This window comes from Tachyglossus aculeatus, chromosome 1 (genome assembly GCF_015852505.1).
Source record: "Tachyglossus aculeatus isolate mTacAcu1 chromosome 1, mTacAcu1.pri, whole genome shotgun sequence".
Taxonomy (NCBI): domain Eukaryota; kingdom Metazoa; phylum Chordata; class Mammalia; order Monotremata; family Tachyglossidae; genus Tachyglossus; species Tachyglossus aculeatus.
In genome coordinates this window covers 575,561-600,244 of record NC_052066.1, presented here as the reverse complement: position 1 = coordinate 600,244, position 24,684 = coordinate 575,561, and the positions used below count along the sequence as shown (strand labels likewise).

At 53.6% G+C, this 24,684-nt stretch overlaps 1 protein-coding gene across 1 annotated transcript; it reads right to left on the bottom strand.

The window, feature by feature from the left end:
• Positions 1-8,790: 8,790 nt before the first annotated feature.
• On the bottom strand, positions 8,791-21,304 carry SLC49A4 (solute carrier family 49 member 4). Its single transcript, XM_038743346.1, has 9 exons — positions 20,920-21,304; positions 16,861-16,954; positions 15,531-15,796; positions 14,118-14,247; positions 13,297-13,405; positions 12,710-12,777; positions 11,604-11,731; positions 10,174-10,356; positions 8,791-9,655 (listed from the first exon to the last, which is right to left on the bottom strand). Exons 1-9 carry the CDS (start codon positions 21,239-21,241, stop codon positions 9,540-9,542), a joined length of 1,416 nt encoding a protein of 471 aa, XP_038599274.1. The 5' UTR covers positions 21,242-21,304; the 3' UTR covers positions 8,791-9,539.
• Positions 21,305-24,684: the final 3,380 nt, after the last annotated feature.

Below are 24,684 nucleotides of genomic sequence, written 5' to 3'. Positions count from 1 at the left end.
AGTAAGCGCTCAATAAATACGATTCATGATGATATGGACATAAAGGATCAAAGATGCTTATTAATAATAATGATAATAATAATAATGGTATTAAGCACTTACTGTGTGTCAGGCACCCTACTAAGCGCCTGGTAGATATCAGCAAATTGGGTTGGACACAGCCCATGTCCCATTTGGGGCTCACAGTCTCAATCCCCATTTTGTAGATGAGGTAACTGAGGCTCAGAGAAGTGAAATGACTCGTCCAAGGTCACACAGCAGACACATAGCAGAGCCGGAATTAGAACCCATGACCTTCTTTTGGATTCTCAGGGCCATGTTCTACCCATTACTCCATGCTGCTCTCCCTGCCCCGCAACCCACGTGGAAAGACCCCAAAGACTAGAGTTGGGGTGGGAGTGGAAGACCCTTCCCCCTTGGAGTGGAATGTCTGTCTCCCCACCGCCTCCGAGACTGTGAGCTCGTTGTGGGCAGGGACTGTCTCTCTATATTATACTTTCCCGAGCGCTTAGTACAGTGCTCTGCACACAGTAAGCGCTCAATAAATATGATTGAATGCATGAATGAAAGTAAGCTCTCAATAAATACAATTGACTGACTGGCTTCCTTCTCACCCCCAATGCTGCTTTTGCTCCATCCCACCCCCCCTTTCCCTTTCTTTCCCTTCCTTTGAAGTCAGTATCATCTGTCTCTTCCACTCACTCCGTTTACTAGTCACAATCATCTACCGTCCCCCAGACCCTTCCTCCAACTTTCTGAACCATTTTTATCCCTTTCTCATGTTCCTTCTCACATTCTCCATCCCTAAATTGATCCTTGGGGACTTCAATATTCATGTGGATGTCTCCGATGATCCTTCCACTGTCTGCCTGCTCTCACTCCTCTACTCCTGATCTCCTGTTCAACCCCGGCTCACACACTCACCAACTAGGGCACATATTTAATTTTATAATCTCCAGTAATTGTACAATCTTTACTCTTACCAATTCTGAAATTCCTCTATCTGACCACAACTTCCTCTTCTGCTTTCTTTCCCATATACCCACTCTCAGCAGATTTGTCCTATCCGCCTGCAGAGACCTCAAACATAATAATAATAATGGCATTTATTAAGCACTTATTATGTGCAAAGCACTGTTCTAAGTGCTGGGGAGATTACAAGGTGATGAGGTTGTCCCATGGGGGGCTCACAGTCTTAATCCCCTTTTTACAGATGAGGGAACTGAGGCCCAGAGAAGTGAAGTGACTTGCCCAAAGTCACACAGCTGACAAGTGGCAGAACCGGGATTTGAACCCATGACCTCTGACTCCAAAGCTCGTGCTCTTTCCACTGAGCCACGCTGCTTCTCTGAAAAATGCTTAGGTCTTTCCTGTCAAAAAAACCCAACCCTCCCTTGAACTCGTGGTCTCCTCCAGTTATTGCCCCATCTCACCCCTCCCATTTCTCTCCAAATTTCTTGAGAGTTGTTTACACCCACTGCCTCCACTTCCTATCCTCCAATCTGGCTTCCACCCCCTTTGCTCCTCTCTAAGGTAACCCATGGCCTTCTTCTCACCAAGTCTTTCAACCTCTAGAGAAGCAGAGTGGCACAATGGAAAGAGCATGGGCCTGGGAGTCAGAGGTCATGGGTTCAAATTCCGGCTCCACCAATAGTCAGCTGTGTGACTTTGGGCGAGTCACTTAAGTTCTCTGTGCCTCAGTTACCTCATCTGTAAAATGGGGATGAAGACTGTGAGCCCCACGTGGGACAACCTGATCACCTTGTATCCTACCCAGTGCTTAGAAGAGCGCTTTGCACATAGTAGGCACTTAGTAAATGCTATCATTATTATTAATATCCTAATCCTCCTAGATCTTTCCAGCCACCTTTGACATTACAGATCACCCCTTACTCCTTGAAACTTTATCCAGCCTTGGATTCTCTGACACTGTCCTCTCTTGGTTCTCCTCCTATCTCTCTGACTGCTCCTTCTCTGCCTCCTACCTCCTGACTCTGGGGAGTCCCTTAAAGTTCAGTTATGGGTCCCCTGCTATTCTCCCTTGGATAACTCATTTGCTCCCATGGCTTAAATTACCATCTCTATGCCTATGATTCCCAAATCTACACCTGCAGCCCTGACTTCTCTCCTTCCCTCCAATCACACATTCCCTCCTGCCTTCAAGACATATCTACTTGGATGTCCTGTCAGTCTCACAAATTAAACCTGTCCAAAATTGAACTGCTTATCTTCCCACCCAAACCCTGTCCTCCTCTGCATTTCCCATCACTGTAGACAGCACCACCATCTTTCCTGTCTCATAAGCCTGTAACCTTGGTGTTGTCCTTGACTCATCTCTCTCATTACTTGACTCATTCTCTCATTAGAGAAGCAACATGGCTCAATGGAAAAAGCCCGGGCTTGGGAGTCAGAGGTCATGGGTTCTAATCCCGGCTCTGCTGCTTGTCAGCTGTGTGACTTTGGGCAAGTCATTTCACTTCTCTGGGCCTTCATTCCCTCATCTGTAAAATGGGGATGGAGACTGTGAGGCCCACATGGGACAATCTGATCACCTTGTATCCCCCCCAGTGCTTAGAACAGTGCTTTACACATAACAAGCGCTTAACAAATGCCATTATTATTATTATTACACCCATATATTCTATTTGTCACCAAATCCTGTTGGTTCTCCCTCCTCAGCATTGCTAAAATCCACCCTTTCCTCTCCATCATCATCATCATCATCATCATCATCAATCGTATTTATTGAGCGCTTACTGTGTGCAGAGCACTGTACTAAGCACTTGGGAAGTACAAGTTGGCAACATATAGAGACAGTCCCTACCCAACAGTGGGCTCACAGTCTAAAAGGGGGAGACAGAGAACAAAACCAAACATACTAACAAACTAAAATAAATAGAATAGATATGTACAAGTAAAATAAATAAATAAATAAACAGAGTAACAAATATGTACAAACATATATACATGTATACAGGTGCTGTGGGGAAGGGAAGGAGGTAAGATGGGGGGGTGGAGAGGGGGACGAGGGGGAGAGGAAGGAAAGGGCTCAGTCTGGGAAGGCCTCCTGGAGGAGGTGAGCTCTCAGTAGGGCCTTGAAGGGAGGAAGAGAGCTAGCTTGGTGGACGGGCAGAGGGAGGGCATTCCAGGCCCGGGGGATGACGTGGGCCGGGGGTCGATGGCGGGACAGGCGAGAACGAGGTACGGTGAGGAGATTAGCGGCAGAGGAGTGGAGAGTGCGGGCTGGGCTGGACAAGGAGAGAAGGGAGGTGAGGTAGGAGGGGGCGAGGTGATGGACAGCCTTGAAGCCCAGGGTGAGGAGTTTCTGCCTGATGCGCAGATTGATTGGTAGCCACTGGAGATTTTTGAGGAGGGGAGTAACATGCCCAGAGCGTTTCTGGACAAAGACAATCCAGGCAGCAGCATGAAGTATGGATTGAAGTGGGGAGAGACACGAGGATGGGAGATCAGAGAGAAGGCTGATGCAGTAGTCCAGACGGGATAGGATGAGAGCTTGAACGAGAAGGGTAGCGGTGTGGATGGAGAGGAAAGGGAGGATCTTGGCAATGTTGCGGAGCTGGGACCGGCAGGTTTTGGTGACGGCTTGGATGTGAGGGGTGAACGAGAGAGCGGAGTCGAGGATGACACCAAGGTTGCGGGCTTGTGAGACGGGAAGGATAGTAGTGCAGTCAACAGAGATGGGAAAGTCAGGGAGAGGGCAGGGTTTGGGTGGGAAGACAAGGAGTTCAGTCTTGGACATGAAAACTCCATCCAAACTGCTACCAGACTGATCCAAATTTATTCATTCAATCGTATTTATTGAGCACTTACTGTGTGCAGAGCACTGTATTAAGTGCTTGGAAAGTACAAGTCAGCAACATATAGAGGCGGTCCCTACCCAACAACGGGCTCACAGTCTAGAAGGGGGAGACAGACAACAAAACAAAACATGTAGACAGGTGACAAAACATGTACTTATCTTATTCCACCTTGACTACTGCACCTGCCTCCTTGGTGACCTTCTGACTCTCCGCACTCCAATACATACTTCATTTTGCTGCATGGATCATTTATTAACAAAATCGTTCAGTCCAACTCCCCCCACTCCTCAAGAACTTCCAATGGCAGCCCATCCACCTCCACATCAAACACTCCTTATCATCAGCTTCAAAGCATTCAATCAGCTTGCCCCATTTTACCTCATCTCACTAATTTCCTACTACAGCCCAGTCTGCACACTCCCCTCCTCTAGTGCCAGCTTACTCACTGTGCCCCAATCTCACATTTCTTGCCACTGACCCCTTTCCCCTTTCTTCTCCTACTCTGGAACTCCGCATGCCAGATCACCACTCTCCCCACCTTCAAAGCATTATTAAGGTCACATCTTCACCAAGAGGCCTTCCCGATTAAGCCGTCTTTTTCCTAGCTCTCTCTATCTTCTGTGTCATCTATGCACTTGGATCTGTGACCTATGGACATTTGATATTCACTCCACCCCCAACCCCACATCACTTGTGCACATATATTTAAATCATATATTAGAATTACTCACATTCATATTAATGTCTATCTCCTGCTTAGACTTTAAGCTCGTTATGGACAAGGACCATGTCTAATTCTTTTACATTGTACTCAATCAATCAACCGACTGTATTTACTGAACACTTACTTTATGCAGTATATGCTCTTATACTGTACTAAGAGCTTGGGAGAATATAGCACAATATAACAGACACATTCCTTGACCAAAACAAGCTTTCAGTCTAGAGGGGGAGACAGACAACATAAATAAATAAATTATGGCTATATTCATAAGTGCTGTGGGGCTGCAGCAGGGTTGGGTGGTGAATATACGGAGCAGGTCAGGGTGACACAGAAGTGAGTGGGAAAAGAGGAAATGAGTGCTTAATCAGGGAAGGCCTCTTGGAGTTGTGCCTTCATAGGAGAGGTAGGATGGAGAAAGCTGATTGAGTGCTGACTGTAATAGGAGAGCAGCAAGGTGAGGTCGGAGGGGGTGAGCTGATTGAGTGCTTTAAAGCCAATGGTGATGAGTTTCTCTTTGATGTGGAGGGTGTTGAGGAATGGGGAGAGGTAGACCCGGGGGCAGTGGCTGGGGAGGAGGCATCAAGGGACCAGAGAGAGCAAATGCCTGTCGAATATGAAAAGGAGGACATTTTAGGCTAGAGGCAGGACATGGGTGAGAAGTCGGCAGTGAGATAGATGAGATCGAGGTACAGTGACTAGGTTGGCATTAGAGGAGCGAAGTGTGTGGGCTGGGTTGTAGTAGGAGAACAATAAGATGAGGTAGGAGACTGTGAGCCCGTCTTCTAGACTGTGAGCCCATTGTTGGGCAGGGACCATCTCTATATGTTCCCAACTTGTACTTCCCAAGTGCTTAGTACAGTGTTCTGCACACAGTAAGCGCTCAATAAATACGATTGAATGAATGAATGAATAGCAGGGGGCAAGGTCATGGTAGTCAATGGTCTATGGTAAGGAGTTTTTGTTTGATGCATAGGTATTTGGGCAACCACTGGAGATTCTTGAGGAGTGGGGAAACGGACTGAATGCTTTTGTAGAACAATGATCTGGGCAGCAGAGTGAAGTATGGATTGGAGTGCAGAGAGACAGGAGGCAGGGAGGTCAGCAAGGAGGCCGATACAGTAGTCAAGGCAAGATAGGATAAATGACTGGATTAATATGGTAGTAGTTTGGATGGAGAGGAAAGGACAGACTTTAGTTATGATGTGAAGGTTGAACCCACAGGACTTAGGATAGATTTAATATGTGGTTTGAATGACTGAGAAGAATCAAGGAAAATGCCAAGCTTACAGGCCTGGGAGACAGCAAGGATGGTGGTGCTGCCTACAGTGATGGGGTGGGGGGGGGGGCAGTGTTTGGGTGGGAAGATAAGGAATTCTGTTTTGCGCATGTTAATCAATCAATCAATCATATTTATTGAGTGCTTACTGTGTGCAGAGCACTGTACTAAGTGCTTGGGAAGTACAAGTTGGCAACATATAGAGACAGTTCCTATCCAACAGCGGGCTCACAGTCTAGAAAGGGGAGACAGACAACAAAACAAAACATATTAACAAAATGAAATAAATAGAATAAATATGTACTAATAAAATAGAGTAATAAATATGAACAAACATATATACAGGTGCTGTGGGGAGGGGAAGGAGGTAAGGCGGGGGGGATGGGGAGTGGGAAGAGGGGGAGAGGAAGGAGGGGGCTCAGTCTGGGAAGGCCTCCTGGAGGAGGTGAGCTCTCAGTAGGGCTTTGAAGGGAGGAAGAGAGCTAGCTTGGCAGATGTGCGGAGGGAGGGCATACCAGGCCAGGGGGTTGGGTGGTCTGCGCTGGGTTACTGGGGAGAGTCAGGGATCGACAGGGAAGATTCAGGTTGTTGGATGGTCTATGCTAGGTCACCTGAGGAAAGTCAGAGGTGTTGGATGGTCTGTGGGTCCTTGGGGGAGAGTCAGTGTGTTGGACAGTCCATGCTTGGTCACTGGGGGGAGAGTTGGTGTTGGAGAGGAGAGGGTCAGGGATTGACCTGACCCTCAATCCCTGTGTGCTCTGCACACAGTAAGCGCTCAATAAATACGATTGATGATGATTATGAGAGGGGAGAGTCATGGGTGTGGGATGGTCCTTGCTGTGTCACCAGGGGAAAAGTCAAGTGATGGATGGTCCATGCTGGGTCACTGGGGGAAGAGTCAGGTGTTCAGAAACTTGGGTATCCAGGAAGGCAGCCAGATTCAGCACCAAAGAAAACATGGCAAAAACAGCAGAATTTAGATAATTGAATGCAAGGCCACAGGTTCACGCTTGGTGCCCCGTGGCCCACCCTCTCCCAGAAAAGTGAACACGGCCCAGCTTCCGGGATTGGCCAGAAGTCAATTTCTCCTAGAGGACATGACCAGAGCCTGGACCGGCGAGTGCGGAGAGGGAGCCGTGACCTCCGACCTGGGTGAGCTCCTTCCTCGGCCTGCAGTCATGACCTGGCTCCCGCTCCAGGGCAGCTCCCATGATCTCTGGCACCCGGAAGTCCACTTCTCAGCCCACATGGTCACCTGCCATCCCTGTTCAAGCCCTTGAACTATAGTCCGGTGTGGGCCTTGGAGAGGTGGAGAAGGACCCCAAAGGAAAGCCAACTGCAGCAGCTTCACCCAGTGGTTGCTGGGCCCCTCGAAGTCCTGGACAGTCACGTGACTTTGGCCAGGCCAGAGATGCTCCTGCCTACTTGTTATGGAACCGAGCCCTGAGCCAACGCCTCCCCGTACCTGCTGCAGGAGAGGGGACCAGGTGATGGATCTCTCGCAGCAGCCTAGTCAGGGGTGCGGTGATGGGTGTCCCCTCCTGTCAGTGCTGCAGGACGGCCACGGATGGTCCACTGAGCCCAGGAGCCCAGCCTGCTGTCAGTGGGGTGGCTCTCTGTTGTCGGGCTTTTTCTCATCCATCTGCTTGCTCCTGGGGCAGAACGTTAAAACCAGGGCCCTCCCCTCCCCCTGACATTCAACAGCACCTACAGTGTGCAGAGCACTGTGCTAAACCCTGGAAAATACAACAGAGGAGGTTGACACGGTCCCTGCCATCAAGAAGCTTAGAATCTAAACCGGGAGATGGACACCAAAATAAATTACAGATGGGAAGAAGCAACAGGATACAGAGATCTGAGAAAAGTGTTTTGAAGGGCAGGTGTGGGGCTTGAAGATTAGTGCCCAAGTGCATAAGGGACACAGTAATGGGGCAATCAGGGTGAAAAGATGAGAGGTTAATCAGGGAAGGCCTTCTGGAGGAAGGCCTCTCCTCTCCTCCTCCTCGTCCTACCTACTTCCCCTCCCCACAGCACCTGTATATATATTTGTAGATTTATTACTCTATTTGTTTTACTAGTACATACTTACTATTCTATTAATTTTATAATGATGTGCATATAGCTTTAATTCTATTTGTTCTGATGATTTTGACACCTGTCTACGTTTTGTTTTGTCATCTGTCTCCCCCTTCTAGACTGCGAGCCCGTTGTTGGGTGGGGACCGTCTCTATATGTTGCTGACTCGTACTTCCCAAGCGCTTAGTACAGTGCTCTGCACAAGGTAGGTGCTCAAGAAATACGACAATGACTGAGGAGCTAGGATTTCAGAAGGGATTTGAAGATAGGGAGAGTGGTGGGCTATCTGCCCAATGTGAAGCGAGAGGATATACAGTCAGAACCTCAGGACTCCCAGCTGGAAACACTACTGGATGAAGTCTGGGTCATCTTCATCCCGGGCAGGGGCTGCTGTGCTTCTGGGACCACCCTGCCCCCAGTGCCTGGGACCAAAGGTGGGGCCCAAGGGGCCTGGTTCTCAGCCCCCAGGGGCCCCATGGTCTGGGGTCACCCAAATGCTCTTGAGCCAGGCAGGCCAGAGGAGGCTGAGACCCGGCTGGGACGCCCCTCATGGCCAGAATGCCCAACCTGGCCACGACCAGGCAGGGTGGCGGGGACCATGGGGCTCGCCTGGGTGGGAGCGGCCAGTCCCATGGCCTCCACGGCCCCCTTCCCCATCGCGCAGCTCCTCACCATCCCTGCCTCAAGATGCCGGAATGGACACACTGGCTGCACCGAAGGGCGCCTCCAAGGGCACCTCCACCGCCGGTCCAAGGGATGATGTGGACGAACCCTGCCAGTTGGCTCCTGCACCCTGTTAGTGGCTGGGCTGTGCCCTGTTGGGTGAAAAGAGCCACTGGGGAGCCAGGTGCCCTCGGGATGGAAAAGCATGCCAACGGATGGTGAAACAGGAAGAGGGCAGGGAACCCGAAACGGCTTTATTAGAGAATGCCAGACGCAGGGACCTGCCTGCCGCGGTCGGTCCGCTTGGACGCTGACATCTTACCGTGAAAACCGGGTCCACAATTTAAAATCATTAAAAACTTCCCACGCCTTTCCTCCTCCTCCTCCCCTCCATCCCCATCCCCTTCCCCGCCCCATGGATGTGCGCTCCAGGCCCGGCTGCTGGTCTTGTCATGATCCTGCTTCTCTGAGGCACCGGCACCACCGGCTGGGGCACGGTCAGTGCCAAGGCCAGGCTGAGGACTGGCCTACTGTCTTCTGATTAAAACCCTGCTTCCTGTCGTCCATGCTACTTCCCCCTCACCGAGCAGGAGCCAAATAGTGCAAAAATAAAGTTCCATCTGCTGCTACCTCTAGTGCCCCCTTACCCGCAGTTACACCAATGCCCACCCCTTTGCTGTGCCAAGGCCCTGCCCCCCACCCCCTGCTGCTGTGCCAAGGCCCTGCTCCTCTGCCTGTACGCCCCCCTCCACCATATCAAGGCCCCAACCCTCGACCTGGCTCCATGCCAAGGTTGTATCCCTGTGCCAGGGCCCCCTGCCAGGGGCCCGCTCCTCTGCCCAAGCCCCGGCTCTCAGTCCAGGCCCCGCCCCTCCACCCACATGGCTGTCCTGGTGCCCGGGCCCAGCCGCCGGCAAGGATGAGCCTCTGCAGTGGGGCTCCGGGTCTGGGTGAGCGCCAGGCGGCAGGGGGCAGATGGTCAAACTGATACCACGACATCCAGATAGAGGCGATCGTAGGACTCCCGGAAGCCAAGGATGAGAAGTAGGCTGAGTAGGCAGGAGCCGGGCAGACACCAGTTGAACCACGACAGGTCTGCAAAACACCAACCACAGTCTCAAGATCCTGCCTCCAGCCCTTGACCTGGACCCAGCCCCCAGCCCGGACCCCATCCCAGCTCTCAGAGCTCGGCCCGGACTGCCAGCCCAGCCACCGACCCAGCCCTCTGTCTGGACCCCCAATCCAACCCTCAGCCATCAGAACAGTCTCCAGTCCAGACCTCCAACCCAGCCCCCAGCCCAGACCCCAATTCCAGTCCTCAACTATCAACCCAGCCCCCACCCCAGACCTCCGTTACAACCCTCAGCCCCTAGCCCAGACCACCATCTCTGCCCCTGATGCGGCCCCCAGCATGGACCCTCATTGCCGCACTCAGCTATCAACCCTGCACCTGGCCCGGAGCCCTCCCAGCCCCTGGGACGGGCTCCCTCTTCTAATCCCCAACCCAGCCCCCAACCCCAGCCTTGAGCCCCAGGGCCGTCCCCCGCATTCCGGCCCCTGTCCGGTCCCCCCACGGTGCAGTTGGAGGAGGGCCAATGCCCCGGGAGGCTCACCCGTGTGGTAGAAGGTGAGGAAGAAGAGCAGGGTGCCCATGAACATGTTGCTGAGAAATGTGACAACGCCACAGGTGATGCCCTCGGGGACCGGGTACACGGTTTCCACGAAGAGCTCGAAGAAGATGGGAATGCTGCTGTTCAGGAAGACACCCAGGAGGATGCAGGACGTGTACAGGGTCGCTGCGAGGACACACGTGCAGGTTGGGCATGAGCACGGAGCTCCGCACTCCACGGAGGCTCCAGGAGCACCAGGAGAATGCTGTGGCCCCGGGTCAATTGCCCCGGGCACCTTGGCCACCCTAAGAAGACACCCAGAGGCTAAAAGAGCCCCTCTAGACTGTAAGTTTGTTGTGGGCAGAGAACTGCCTGCCAACTCAGAGTTTTACCAGTGCTGAGTACAGTGCTCTGTACACAATAAGTGGTCAACGAAAACTACTGATGATAAGGGAGGAAACTCTAGTGGACAGTCACAGCAACGTCCTCTGCTCTGGAGACTGGGGGCCTCTGTACCTGCCACCTCTGGACAGAAAGGTTTTGTGGACACTGCGGTTCACCATCCCAGACTCTCCCCATTCCAGACTCTCCCCCAGTGGCCCAGCACAACACTCCAACACTCCTGACTCTCCATCTCCATAATAATAATAATAATAATGATGGCATTTATTAAGCGCTTACTATGTGCAAAGCACTGTTCTAAGCGCTGGGGAGGTTACAAGGTGATCAGGTTGTCCCATGTGGGGCTCACAGTCTTAATCCCCATTTTACAGATAAGGTAACTGAGACACAGAGAAGTTAAGTGACTTGCCCAAAGTCACACAGCTGACAATTGGCAGAGCCGGGATTCGAACCCATGACCTCTGACTCCAAAGCCTGTGCTCTTTCCACTGAGCCACGCTGCTTCCCGAACTCCAACCAATTCTTCCCCAGTGACCCAGCACAGACCATTCCATACCCGACTCTCTTCTCCATCCCTGACTCTCCACCAGTGATCTAGAACAGACCATCCAACACTCCTTACTCTCCCTCTTCAACTCTGATCCTCCCCAGTGACCCAGCACAGACCGTGTAACACTTCTGACTCTCCCTCTCCAACCCTAACTCTCCCCCAGTGACCCATCACAGATTTATCCAACACCTCTGATTTCCCCACTCCATTACTGACTTTCCTCAGTGACCTAGCATGGGCTATCCAAGTTGGAAACAGTTTTTCTGAAAGGTTCAGAAGACACTGCTTCTGATTCTTGGCGGGAGAGATGGCTTTTGGCGCTTTGGATGGTCTGCCCCAAATAAGGGGCCTGAAAGGCCCCAGAGAGAGTGACTGGCCGGCTACCCTTTTCATGCTTTGAGATTACTGTCCCTTCAGGACCGGGCCAGGCCTGTGCCCCTGTCCCCAGGGTGCCTGCAGCGGGGGTGGGGAGTTGAAGTACCTGTGGTCAGAGGCAGGTGAGTGACGCTGTTCAGACAGGTCAAGGTGAACCACGTGGACGCCAAGGAGGCACCAGAGAACAGCAGGAGGAGGAGGAGTTTCAGCATCCCGCGGATCGAGTCTGCGAACCTGAGTGCACACAGGATGCGTCACGGCCACCCAAGTGCCCTGGGGGCACGCTCCACCTGCACATCCCACCCTTCGGGGCCCCCCAACCCTGTCACTTGGGCACGTGGACCCTGCCAGGACCCAACAAGCCTCCCCCTCCCCCTGCCCCATGCACCGCTTGGCGTGAGCCCGGGGGACCCCGGCCAGAGCTCGGGGGCAATATTCCATTCTGGACCACAGGGCCACAGAGGTCCCACTGCCAGCTTTGCAAGGGAGGGGCGATGGGAAGGAGGGGTGGAGGAAGGGAGGAAAGGAGAGGCCGAGGGAGGAAACGGGGGAAGGAAGGGAGAAAAGGAGGTCCTCAGGTTTCATTCTGGCAAACATAGAATATTCAGAGAAAGATTTATATGCCTTTGAGTATGGAAAGTTGAAAAAACTCTGGCCACAGCTCATAGAATCTCCCAACAGCCCTAGAGGCGAGAAAATGAGGGGGATCAAACTGACTGCCAGGCGACTCCAACACTACAGCTTTTGTTTACCGGTGAGCAGGTTAGAGGATGAGATCAGCGGGTAATCATGGTCAAGCCCCACCCCAAGTGGCTCCTAACCATTCGGCCCCCGGCAGAGCCCGTCGGGAGGAACCTCAGCGCGGGCAGCCCCAGCTATCACTGGATGACTTGTACTTCCCAAGCGCTTAGTACAGTACTCTGCACACCGTAAGCGCTCAATAAATACGATTGATTGATAGAACAGCCAGCCAGCGCTCTCTGGACCTGATGTTGCTCTGCCCCTTCCCTGACTCCTCCTTTGTTTGCCCCACCTCTGGCGCCCATGTCACAAGGCTGCCCAGGAGTCCCTGGGTAGGGGACACGAGTGGGAAGCGGGCAGAGCAGGTAGGGACAGCAGGGACCGTGAGTCAGAGCCAGGGTTCAGTACATGCTGGGCGCTTCCTCCCCAAGGAAGGAGTGGAGGCCGGAGGCTGGAGGCAGGGACGCTCACCGTGCAATGGCTATGCCAACCACGCAGCCGCCAACGATGGACCAGAAGCCAATCCAGCCAGCATCCACCTGGAAACACAATGTGGAGATGAGGTGGGAGGAGAGTGAACACGGCTGCAAACACTGGCAGGACCAGAGGGGACTGGACAGGCCCACAGAGGACTGTCCACGTTGGGTCACTGGAGAGTCACAGATGGAAAGGGGAGAGTCAGGGGCCTTGGATGGTCCTTACTGTGTCACTGGGGGAGAGTCAGGGATGTGGGATGGTCCATGTGGGGTCACTGTGGCAAATCAGGGATGAAGAGGGGAGAATCAGGGGTGTTGGATGGTCTACACTGGGTCACTGTGGCAAATCAGGGATGAAGAGGGGAGAATCAGGGGTGTTGGATGGTCCACGCTGGGTCACTGGGAGAGTCAGGGAAGTAGGATGGCCAAGACCCCTGAAGTGCTGGCAGGGTTGGGAACTGCTGCGGGCATTAGCTCAGCATCCACTACCCAATTTCTGAGGGGTGGGCGGGGAGGGGCGAAGCTCTCCCTGGTGTCTGAGTCTTTCCTGCCCATGCCCCGACCGCCATGGCAATCACCCACCTGGCTGACGTGCACCGGGGTCAGAATCAAGTCCAGGACCCCAGACCAGCCAGCGAAGACTCCGAGAGGAATGGCATAGGCCAGAGCGATCATCAGGAACCTCAGATTGCTGGTGAGATCAAGAGCCGGGACTGGGGGTTAGGGTGGAGCGGGAGCAGTCTGAACTGTGGCTGCTGCCAGCCGCATTCCATCTGGGACCCCAGTGGGAGTGAGGTGTCGGGGAGGGGTCAGGAGTGGGGTGACCGAGGGGAAACCGCCTGTTGCAGGACCGAACCGTTCTGCTCCACGAGGCGGGCCTGGGAGCCCCCGCTCCATCGGCCACGAGCTCTGCCTGGTCCTCTGGGCCAGGCCGCACCCCCAAATGTCTGGGATTAGGGTTCCGGCTGCGGGCCACCGGCTCCCCCAGGTGAAGATGACCATGCTGGCTGGGGGAGCTTGGCCTAGGGCGGGGGAGTGCAGGATGACTAGACAGAGCAGCCCACCTGCCACCGGCTGTCCGCTGCAGTGGCAGTGCTGTGCAGAGGGGGCTCGCCACTGTCCCATGTCGAAGACCACCACCCCCCCGGGGCTCCTGGCTCCCAGCCAGATCCACGGCTCAGGCTCCAGACTCTCTGCCGCCTTGACTCCTCTGTCTGGACCTCTGTCACCCCATGGGACCCCCACCCATCTGGAGGCGGCTGGTTCCTCCGGGGAGATGCTGCCAGCCCACTGCTCCATCCCCCTGGCCCGTGAGCCTGCCCCGGTAGTGCAGGGCAGCGGTCAGGGCCCCACCGTGCTCCGGGGCTGTACCCATTATGGGAGGGGCCTGCAGACGTGCCTACCTGAGCAAGCGGCAGAAGCTTCGTCGGTAGCTGAGGCGCTGACTGGCTGCCGCCACGCTGGGTGGGAATGGGGGGCGTGACGGGAAACAGGCCACCGACGCCAAGAAGATCAGACACACGAATGCGAACTCTGAAGGACACGAACACAGATATGGACATGGCGTGAGGGAGACTTCTGTTCCCCAGCTCTTCAGGTGCCACCCCTCCTCCTCAGTGAGAACCCCAAAACCGCAAGGGGGAGATGCCGGGCTCAAAATCGCAAGGGGGACACCCCAAGCATGGCTATGAGAACCTGAAAACAACAAGGGGGATTACTCCGGACTGAGTGAGAAGAACCTTAAAACCCCAGGAGGAACACAAAACAAAAGTTGGGGGGAAACTCTGGTCTCAGTAATGAGAACCCCCAAAACCCAGAAGGGACACCCAGAGCCTGCAATGAAAAATCCCAAAAATGCAGGGGAGAACACTCCAGGCTCAGGGACGAGGTGGGGTGGGTACAATCTGGGCTGGGCAGAGCAGGGCCGGATGGATCGGGCCCACCTGCCAGGCTATGAACACCAGGCTGCTGCTGCTGCTGCGGGTGCCCAAAGTCGAGGAGGTCAGCAGAACTCGCCCTGGACTGTGATGTCCTTTGGGCCCGCCCTGGCTGCAGCCGGGCTCTGCCCAGAACTACATCCCTGCAGACCAGGGGCCAGGGACTCCTGCCTACACTCCCTGCTGAGAGAGGTGCCTGAGCCCACGTTATACATGCCCATGCTCACACCCGCTCACACATGCCCACATTCACATACGTGCCCAGGTCACACATGCTCACATGTGCACGCTCAGATTTTGGGTTGGGAAATGGGTACTGGTGCCAGATCAGCTCCCATTTCTGAAGCAGGGGGGGCAGGTGACCAAGGGGTAAGGGGGTGACCGGGCACAAGGTGAGGGGGTGACTGAGCAAGGGTTGCGGGAGTGACCAAGTACAGGGTGCGGGTGGTAACTGAGCATGGGCTGTGGGGGGAATTGAGCACGGAGTGTCAGGGGTGACCAAGGAAGGGGTAGGAGGGCGAAGGCAGCCAGGGGAGGGTGACCGAGCATGGGGTGAGGGGGTAGAAGAAGGGCAACCCGGAACCCGTGCCTGGCACCGTCCTGATGGGATCTCAGGGTGGCAGCTGATGAGAGGGGGCAGTGGTGGGGAGACGGAGGCCTAGAGGGGGAGGATGGTCCATTAATAATGATGGTATTACTCATGCCCGGCACCATCTTGATGGGCTCTCAGGGTGGTCAGGTGGATGGGAGGAGATGGTGGTGGGGGAGGATGATTCATTACTCGCACCCGGCACCACCTCTATGGGCACTTGGGGTGGTCAGTTGAATGGGAGAGGACGGCGACGGGAAAAGGGAGGCCGAGGCCGGAGGGTCCGTTACCTGCATCCAGCACCACCTCGATGCGTTCCCGGATGCGGTCTCGGCCCGCTTCATCGGCCAGGAGGTGGGCCGTGGTATTGGGGGCCGGGACTGCCAGGGGGCCGACCAGGAAGGCGCCGGCTCCCCCGAGGTAGCTGAGCATCGACGCAATGGCCGTGGCCGTGGCCCGCTCGTCCGCCGAGAACCACGTGGTGGACAGGAAGGGGGCGGCATTGGTCACCGTGGGGCCTGCCAGCCCATTCAACAGCTGCCCGCAGTGGATCAGCCTGAGGTACAGAAGCCACCCGTCATGCCCCGTTGGCCCTGGTCCTGCCCGCCCACCCCACGGGCCCTGTTACTACTACTAATAATAACTGTGGCTTTCGTTAAGTGCTTACTATGTGCCAGGCACTATTCTCAGCGCTAGGGTGGACACACGTAAATAGGATCCCTGTCCCAAATGGGGCTCCCAGTCTTAATCCCCATTTGACAGATGAGGTAACTGAGGCTCAGAGAAGTGAAGTGACTTGCCCGAGGCCACCAGCAGACAAGTGGTGGAGCCGGGGTTCGAACCCAAGTCCTTCTGACTCCCAGGCCTGGGCTCTATCCAGTAGGCCAGGCTGCTTCTTTTACTGCCTTTCCCATCCTGGCTCTGCCGCTTGTCAGCTGTGTGACTATGGGCAAGTCACTTAACTTCTCTGTGCCTCAGTTACCTCATCTGTAAAATGGGGATTAAGATTGTGAGCCCCACATGGGACAACCTGATCACCTTGTAACCTCCCCAGTGCTTAGAACAGTGCTTTGCACATAGTAAGCACTTAACTAATACCAAAATTATTATTATTATTATAATCCCACTGGCCCTGGTGCTGCCCAACCTGCCCTGAAGACCCAGGGGTGAGTCAGGAGGAAGGAAGTGGCTGTGGGGGGAAAGGAAAGTGACTGAGAGAAAAATCATTTATGCCCAGCTGGGGCAGTGCCCTGTGCTAAACCTGGCTTGGGACAGGCAGGAAGCAGTGTGGCCTGAAGTGGATTGAGCCCGGCCTGGGAGCAAAAGGACCTGGGTTCTAATCCTAGCTCTGACACTTGTCTGCTGCGTGACCTTGAGGAAGTCACTTCACTTCAGTGTGTCTGTTATCTCATCTGTCATCTGTAAAAAGGGGATTTAAGACTGTGAGCCCCATGTGAGACATAGATTGGGTCCAACCTGATTAGCTTGTATCGACCCCAGGAATTAGTATGGTGTTTGGCACATAGTAAGAGCTTAACATACCATTAAAAAAGATAAAGGCAAGAGGGAGGGAGGGTGGGAAGTGGTGATTGCGAGGATGCAGTTCCGGATGGGGCTCACCTCCTTTTCATGGCCAAATCAGCCACGGGCAGACAGCGGAGGCCAGTCCCCACTACCATGAGGAAGGAGGAGATCAGCACCGTCACCCGGAGGCCTGAAAAGGAAAGCCTTTGGGTCACCCGCCTGATGACCTGTCCCTGGATGTTCCCCGGCACCAGTCAGACTCCCAGCAAAGCAATCAAACAAAGGAACTCGCTGAGTGCTGACAACACACAGAGCACTGTACTGAGAGCTTGGGAGAGTACAATGATATTAGCACTGCCCATGAGGAGCTGACAGTCTACTATGTGCTCAGTACTGAATTGGGCCCTTAGGAAAAGGAAGTTGTTAGCAGACACGATCCTTGCCTCGTGTGCAGGGATCTACTGTGTGCAGAGCACTGTACTGGGTGCGGCAGAGAGGACAGTAGAATTAGCAGACACGATCCCTGCCCTTGAGGAGCTGACAGTCTACTGTGTGCAGAGCACTGTACTGAGCGCTGGAGAGAGGACAATAGTTAGTAGACCTTCTAGACTTCTAGAATAGTTAGTAGACCTCCCCCTTCTAGACTGTGAGCCCGCTGTTGGGTAGGGACTGTCTCTATGTATTGCCGACTTGTACTTCCCAAGAGCTTAGTACAGTGCTCTGCACACAGTAAGCGCTCAATTGATTGATTGATTGAGAAGTTTCAGTCTAGTGACCCAAGTCCCGGGGCCAGCTATGGGCCCAGAAGAGCAGACACGAGCCCCAGTCCAGGTGTCTGGCTCAGGCTCCGGCTTTGGCAGCTGCCTCCACCCAACCCCCAGAGCCACAGGAAACCTGGGCAGGCAGCACTGCAGTTGGTTGGCACCAGACCCGGGGAACAGCAGACAGACGGACAGAGAACACCGGGGGACGGATGGATAGGGAGAACTGGGTGGATGGGCAGATGGGGCAGAATGGTGGATAGGGAGAACTGGGGAATGGATGAACAGGGCGGGCAGGGAGAACCAGGGGACAGATGGTCCTATCCTATTTATTTTATTTTGTTGGTATGTTTGGTTCTGTTCTCTGTCTCCCCCTTTTAGACTGTGAGCCCACTGTTGGGTAGGGACTGTCTCTATGTGTTGCCAATTTGTACTTCCCAAGCGCTTAGTACAGTGCTCTGCACATAGTAAGCGCTCAATAAATACGATTGATTGATTGATTGATGGTCAGGGTGGACCAGCGGATGGAGAGAATTAGGATGGACGGGGAGAAGCAGGGGAAGGATGAACAAGGTGGACCAAGAGAAACCGGGAGATAGGTAGCATGACCTTCAGCTTCTCCTCCCTCAAATCGCCGGGCATCGGTACTGCCCTCCAGATGGCATTTACTAAGATACAGGCCCTGTTTCACATGGGGCTCGCTCCCAGCCCCAAATCACTTATGTACATATCTGTAATTTTATTTATTTGTATCGATGTCTGTCTCCCTGACACCAGACCTTGAGCTCGTTGTAAGCAGGGAATGTCACTGCTTATTCCTGTATTGTACTTCCCCAAGTGCTTACTATAGTGCTCTGTGCACAGTAAGCACTCAATGACTGACTGAACAAATGAATGAGGAAGAGTGGGAATTTTTTCCCCCATTTTCAGATGCAGAAACTGAGGTGCAGAGGAGTGACGTGACTTGTCCAAGGCCACACAATAGGCCAGTGGCAAAGTCTGGATTTGCACCCGGATCTCCTGACTCCCAAGCCCAGGTTCTCTCTACTAGGACACCATACAAATGTTGGAACGCCAGGAAGCCCTGGTGGTGGCTGGACCCTGGCAGCCCCAGGCGGCCACACTCCGTGGCACTTCCCTGCCCATGCCACTTCACTGCTGGACCTCTTGCCCTTTGATCTTTGTCTTTTACGTTGTTTTTGTATTTATATCATGCCACTTTCCCTTAATGATGGCATTTATTAAGCGCTATGTGCAAAGCACTGTTCTAAGCGCTGGGGAGTTTACAAGATGATCAGGTTGTCCCACGTGGGGCTCACAGTCTTCATCACCATTTTACAGATGAGGCAACTGAGGCCCAGAGAAATTAAGTGACTTGCCCAAAGTCACACAGCTGACAAGTGGCAGAGCTGGGATTTGAACCCATGACCTCTGACTCCAAAGCTCAGGCTCTTTCCACTGAGCCACGCTGCTTCCCATTCTGAATGTGTTGCCACAATCAGAAGACCAGAACCCATGACCCCACTGTGACCTGTGGTGTCTGCCCACAGTTTGCTCCTACACCTGCCCTCAGGGTTGCCCTCTTAATCTGAACCTCCCAGTCCCTACCCTTCCTCCCCTCCCTCCCTGACTCCTGATGACCTCGCCAACCACCCTGTTGGTAAAATCAAAGCAGTGCGGCCTAAGGGAAAGAGCCTGGGCCTGGGGGACAGAGGACCTGGGTTTTAATCCCGACTCCACCACCCTTGTGCTGCGTGACCTTGGGCAAGTCACTTCACTTCTCTGGGTCTCAGTTTCCTCATCTGCAAAATGGGAATTCAATCCCTGTTCTCCCTACTGCTAAGACTGTGAGCCCCACTTGGAATAGGGACTGTGTCCAACCCTATTATCTTTTATCTTACCCCAAGGTTTAGTAGCCCCCCCATCACGCCCCACCCCACCGTTCAGTGCCTTACTGAAGGCACATCTCCTCCAAGAGGCCTTTGCTAACAAAGCCCTCTTTCCTCTTCTCTCACTCCCTTTTGCGTCACCCTGACTAGCTCCCTTTATTCATCCCTCCTCCCAGCCCCACAGCACTTACGTACAATCTGTCATTTATTTATTTATATTGGTGTCTGCCTCTCTAGGCTGTGAGCTAGTTGAGGGCAAGGAAGGTGACTATTGTCACAAGATCAATCAATCAATCGTATTTATTGAGTGCTTACTGTGTGCAGAGCACTGTACTAAGTGCTTGGGAAGTACAAGTCGGCAACATATGGAGACAGTCCCTACCCAACAGTGGGCTCACAGTCTAAAAGGGGGAGACAGAGAACAAAACCAAACATACTAACAAAATAAAATAAATAGAATAGATATGTACAAGTAAAATAGAGTAAGAAATATGTACAAACATATATACAGGTGCTGTGGGGAAGGGAAGGAGGTAAGATGGGGGGGGATGGAGAGGGGGAGGAGGGGGAGAGGAAGGAAGGGGCTCAGTCTGGGAAGGCCTCCTGGAGGAGGTGAGCTCTCAGTAGGGCCTTGATCTTAATCCAGTGCTCTGCGCACAGTAAATGCTCAGTAAATACGACTGATGATTGACTGACTCCTCCTCCTCGGACTTGGTGCTGCTGAGCCCGACGGCCCGGGTCCCGGCCTGTCCCTCACCAGGCCCGAACCTTTTAGACTGTGAGCCCACTGTTGGGTAGGGACCGTCTCTCTATGTTGCCAACCTGTACTTCCCAAGCATTTAGTACAGTGCTCTGCACACAGTAAGCGCTCGATAAATACGATTGAATGAATGAATGAATGAATTTTATTTTGTTAATTTGTTTTGTTGTCTGCCACCCCCCCACAGACTGTGAGCCCGCTGTTGGGTAGGGACCGTCTATGTTGCCAACCTGTACTTCCCAAGCGCTTAGTCCAGTGCTCTGCACGCAGTAAGCGCTCAATAAATACGACTGATTGAATTTTATTTTGTTAATTTGTTTTGCTGTCTTCCCCCCCTTCTAGACTGTGAGCCCGCTGTTGGGTAGGGACCGTCTCTGTATGTTGCCAACTTGTACTTCCCCAGAGTGGTTAGTACAGTGCTCTGCACGCAGTAAGCGCTCAATAAATACGATTGAATGAATGAACTACGATTGATTGGGTGTGGGCAGAGTGGGGAAGGGGAGAAAGTGGGCGGGCCGAGCCCAGACCCCGCCCCGGGCCTGGCCCCTCGCTGGGCCTCCCTCCCATCATCAGTCGTATTTATTGAGCGCTTACTGTGTGCGGAGCACCGTACTAAGCGCTTGGGAAGTACAAATTGGCAACGTATAGAGCCGGTCCCTGCCCAACAGCGGGGTCCCCCCCCCGACCCAGGGCTGGCCCCCGGTGGGAGCCCTCCCTCCCCCGTCCTCGGCCGGTCCCCGCTGACCGCGCGTGTCGAGCAGCCACATGAAGGCGAGGCAGGGCAGGAAGCCGATGGGCCCCCAGAGCACCAGCAGGGCCACGTCCCAGCCGGAGAAGCCGAAGGCGCGGCGGGCCGAGTTCTGGATGGGCCCCCAGCTGTTCCACACCAGCCCCTGCGCGAAGGCCAGCAGGGAGAACAGCAGCAGCACCAGCCACCGGCGCCCGCTCGGGGGTCCGGGACCCCGGGGACCCCCGGGACCCCCGGGACCCCCGGGACCCCCCGGAGGCCCGGCGCTCGGCCCCAGCAGCGGCCGCCGCTCCTCGTCGCTGCTCCAGCGGGACCCCATGGCCGGGTGGGACGGGGGGCCCCGGGCCCGGTGCCGGTGGTGCTGGTGGTGCTGGTGGCGGTGACGACGGTGACGACGGCAGCCCTAAGTGCCCCCCCCCCCCGGCGCCTGCGCGTTGGGCCTCCCTCTGCCCCCCCCCCGCCGACGGGGGCGGGACGAGGACGAGGCCGTGCCCCCCTTTTCTTCGTTTAATAATAATGATAATGATGATGGCATTTGTTAAGCGCTTACTACGTGCAAAGCACTGTTCTAAGCACTGGGGGATACAAGTTGATCAGGTTGTCCCGCGTGGGGCTCACAGTCACCCTCCCCATTTTACAGATGAGGTCGCTGAGGCCCAGAGAAGTGAAGTGACTTGCCCAACGTCACACAGCAGACATGTGGCGGAGCAGAGATACGAACCCATGCCCTCTGACTCCAAAGCCCGGGCTCTTTCCACCGAGCCACGCTGCTTCTCTACTTCTTCTCTGCTTCTATTTATTTATAGCCGCCCTCCCCGCCTGGTGCACGGGGACCCCGCGCGCCAGTTCCGTGGCAGTGCCCCCTCCCAAGCGCCCCATAATAATAATAATGATGGCATTTATCAAGCGCTTCCTATGCGCAAAGCGCTGTTCTGAGCGCTGGGGAGGATACAAGGTCATCAGGTTGTCCCGCGGGGGGCTCCCAGTCTTCATCCCCGTTTGCCAGATGCGAGAACTGAGGCCCAGTGAAGTGACTTGCCCCAAGTCACCCAGCTGACAAGCGGCGGAGCCGGGATTTGAACCCACGACCTCTGACTCCAAAGCCCGGGCTCTTTCCACTGAGCCACGCGCGCACTTAGAACAGTGCTTTGCGCATTGTACGCGCTTAATCAATCAATCAGTCAGTCAACCGTATTTGAGCGCTTAATGTGTGCAGAGCACTGTACTAAGCACTTGGGAAATACGAGTTGGCAACATATAGAGACAGTCCCTACCCAACAGTGGGCTCACAGTCTAAAAGGGGGACAGAGAACAAAATCAAACATACTAACAAAATAAAATATATAGAATAGATATCAATCAATCAATCAATCAATCGTATTTATTGAGCGCTTACTGTGTGCAGAGCACTGGACTAAGCGTTTGGGAAGTACAAGCTGGCAACATATAGAGACAGTCCCTACCCAACAGTGGGCTCACAGTCTAGAAGGGGGAGACGGAGAACAAAACCAAACATACTAACAAAATAAAATAAATAGTATAGATAGGTACAAGTAAAATAAATAAATAGAGTAATAAATATGTACAGACATATATACATATATACAGGTGCTGTGGGGAAGGGAAGGAGGTAAGATGGGGGGATGGAGAGGGGGACGAGGGGGAGAGGTAGGAAGGGGCTCAGTCTGGGAAGGCCTCCTGGAGGAGGTGAGCTCTCAGTAGGGCCTTGAAGGGAGGAAGAGAGCTAGCTTGGCGGATGGGCAGAGGGAGGGCATTCCAGGCCCGGGGGATGACGTGGGCCGGGGGTCGACGGCGGGACAGGCGAGAACGAGGCCCGGTGAGGAGATTAGCGGCAGAGGAGCGGAGGGTGCAGGATGGGCTGGACAAGGAGAGAAGGGAGGTGAGGTAGGAGGGGGAGAGGTGAGTCAGAGGTGAGGTGAGGGAGTCAGAGGTCGTGGGTTCGAATCTCAGCTCTGCCACATGTCTGCTGTGTGACCTTGGGCAAATCACTTAACTTCTCTGTGCCTCAGTTCCCTCATCTGTAAAATGGGGATTAAGACTGTGAGCCCCACATGGGACAACCTCATCTCCTTGTGTTCCCCCCAGCGCTTAGAACAGTGCTTTGCACATAGTAAGCGCTTAACAAATACCAACATTATTATTATTATTATTATTCTCTGATCCTCAGTTACCTCATCTGTAAAAAAAGACTGGGAGCCCCACGTGGGACAACCTGATCACCTTGTATCCCCCCAAGCACTTAGAACAGTGCTTTGCAGATAGTAAGCGCTTAATAAATGCCATCATTATTATTAATACCACTGATTAATCAGGAGGTGCGTAGAATTCATTCAATCATATTAAGCGTTTACTATGTGCAGAGCACTGTACTAAGCGTTTGGGAAAGTACAATACAGCAATAAAGAGGGACAATCCTTTCCCACAACGAGCTCACAGTCCGGGCATTGTGGGGGGGCAGACATCAATACAAATAAGCGGACAAATAGAATGTGGGGTCAGCCGGGTAATTATTATTAATAATAATGGTGGCATTTATTAAGCACTTACTATGTGCAAAGCTCTGTTCTAAGCACTGGGAAGCTCACACAGTGATCAGGTTGTCCCACGGGGGGTTCACAGTCTTAATCCCCATTTTACAAATGAGGGAACTGAGGCACAGAGAAGTGATGTGCCCAAAGTCACAGCTGACAATTGGCGGAGCCGGGATTTGAACCCATGACCTTTGAATCCAAAGCCCGTGCTCTTTCCACTGATCCACAGTGCTTGGTGCCCCCTTAGCTCCTGCCTGATCGAAACTTCCTGGAGAGGCCTGGGAAGTCAGGGGGGCTGAGCTGTGGGAAAGGCAAAGGGGTGCAGGGTTGGAGCCAGAGAGAGGCTTAGAGCCTCTGCTAAACTGGGGAGCGGCCACCCAAAGCGGCCGTGGAGGAAGATCACAAGTACACAAGGCACCGGCGCTTGATTGATAATAATAGTAATAATGATAATAATAAAAACATGGCATTTGTTAAGCACTTACTCTGTGCCAAGGACTGTATTAAGCACTAGGATAGATACAAGGTATTCAGGTCGGACACGGTCCCTGCCACAGTCTTAGTCACAGTCCTAGTAGGAGGGAGAACAGGTATTGAATCCCCAATTTACAAGGTATTCAGGTCGGACACGGTCCCTGCCACAGTCTTAGTCACAGTCTTAGTAGGAGGGAGAACAGGTATTGAACCCCCAATTTACAAGGTATTCAGGTCGGACACGGTCCCTGCCACAGTCTTAGTCACAGTCTTAGTAGGAGGGAGAACAGGTATTGAATCCCCAATTTACAGATGAGGAAACTGAGACACAGGGAAGTTAAATGACATGTTCAAGGTCACAAAGCATACCAGTGGCAGAGCCGGTATTCTGAGCTTTGGCTTGTTTTAATTATCCCCCTCATGTGCCTGTCACCAGCCCCGCCCCCCAGTTTATTTTAAGACTGTGGCCTCTGGAAGCCAGGCAGGGATCATGCTTCGTTCTCTCCGGTGGATTTTTTCCCCCGGAACTGGGCACACACAGCATTTTTTAAGTGCTGAGAAAAGCAGTGTGGTCTAGTGAATAGAGCACGGGCCTGGGAATCAGAAGGACCTGGGTTCTAATCCCTGCTCTGCCACTTGTCTGCTGTGTGACCTCGGGTGACCATTTAGCCTCTCTGTGCCTCAGTTACTTCATCTGAAAAATGGGAATTAAGACTGTAAATCCCATGAGGGACAT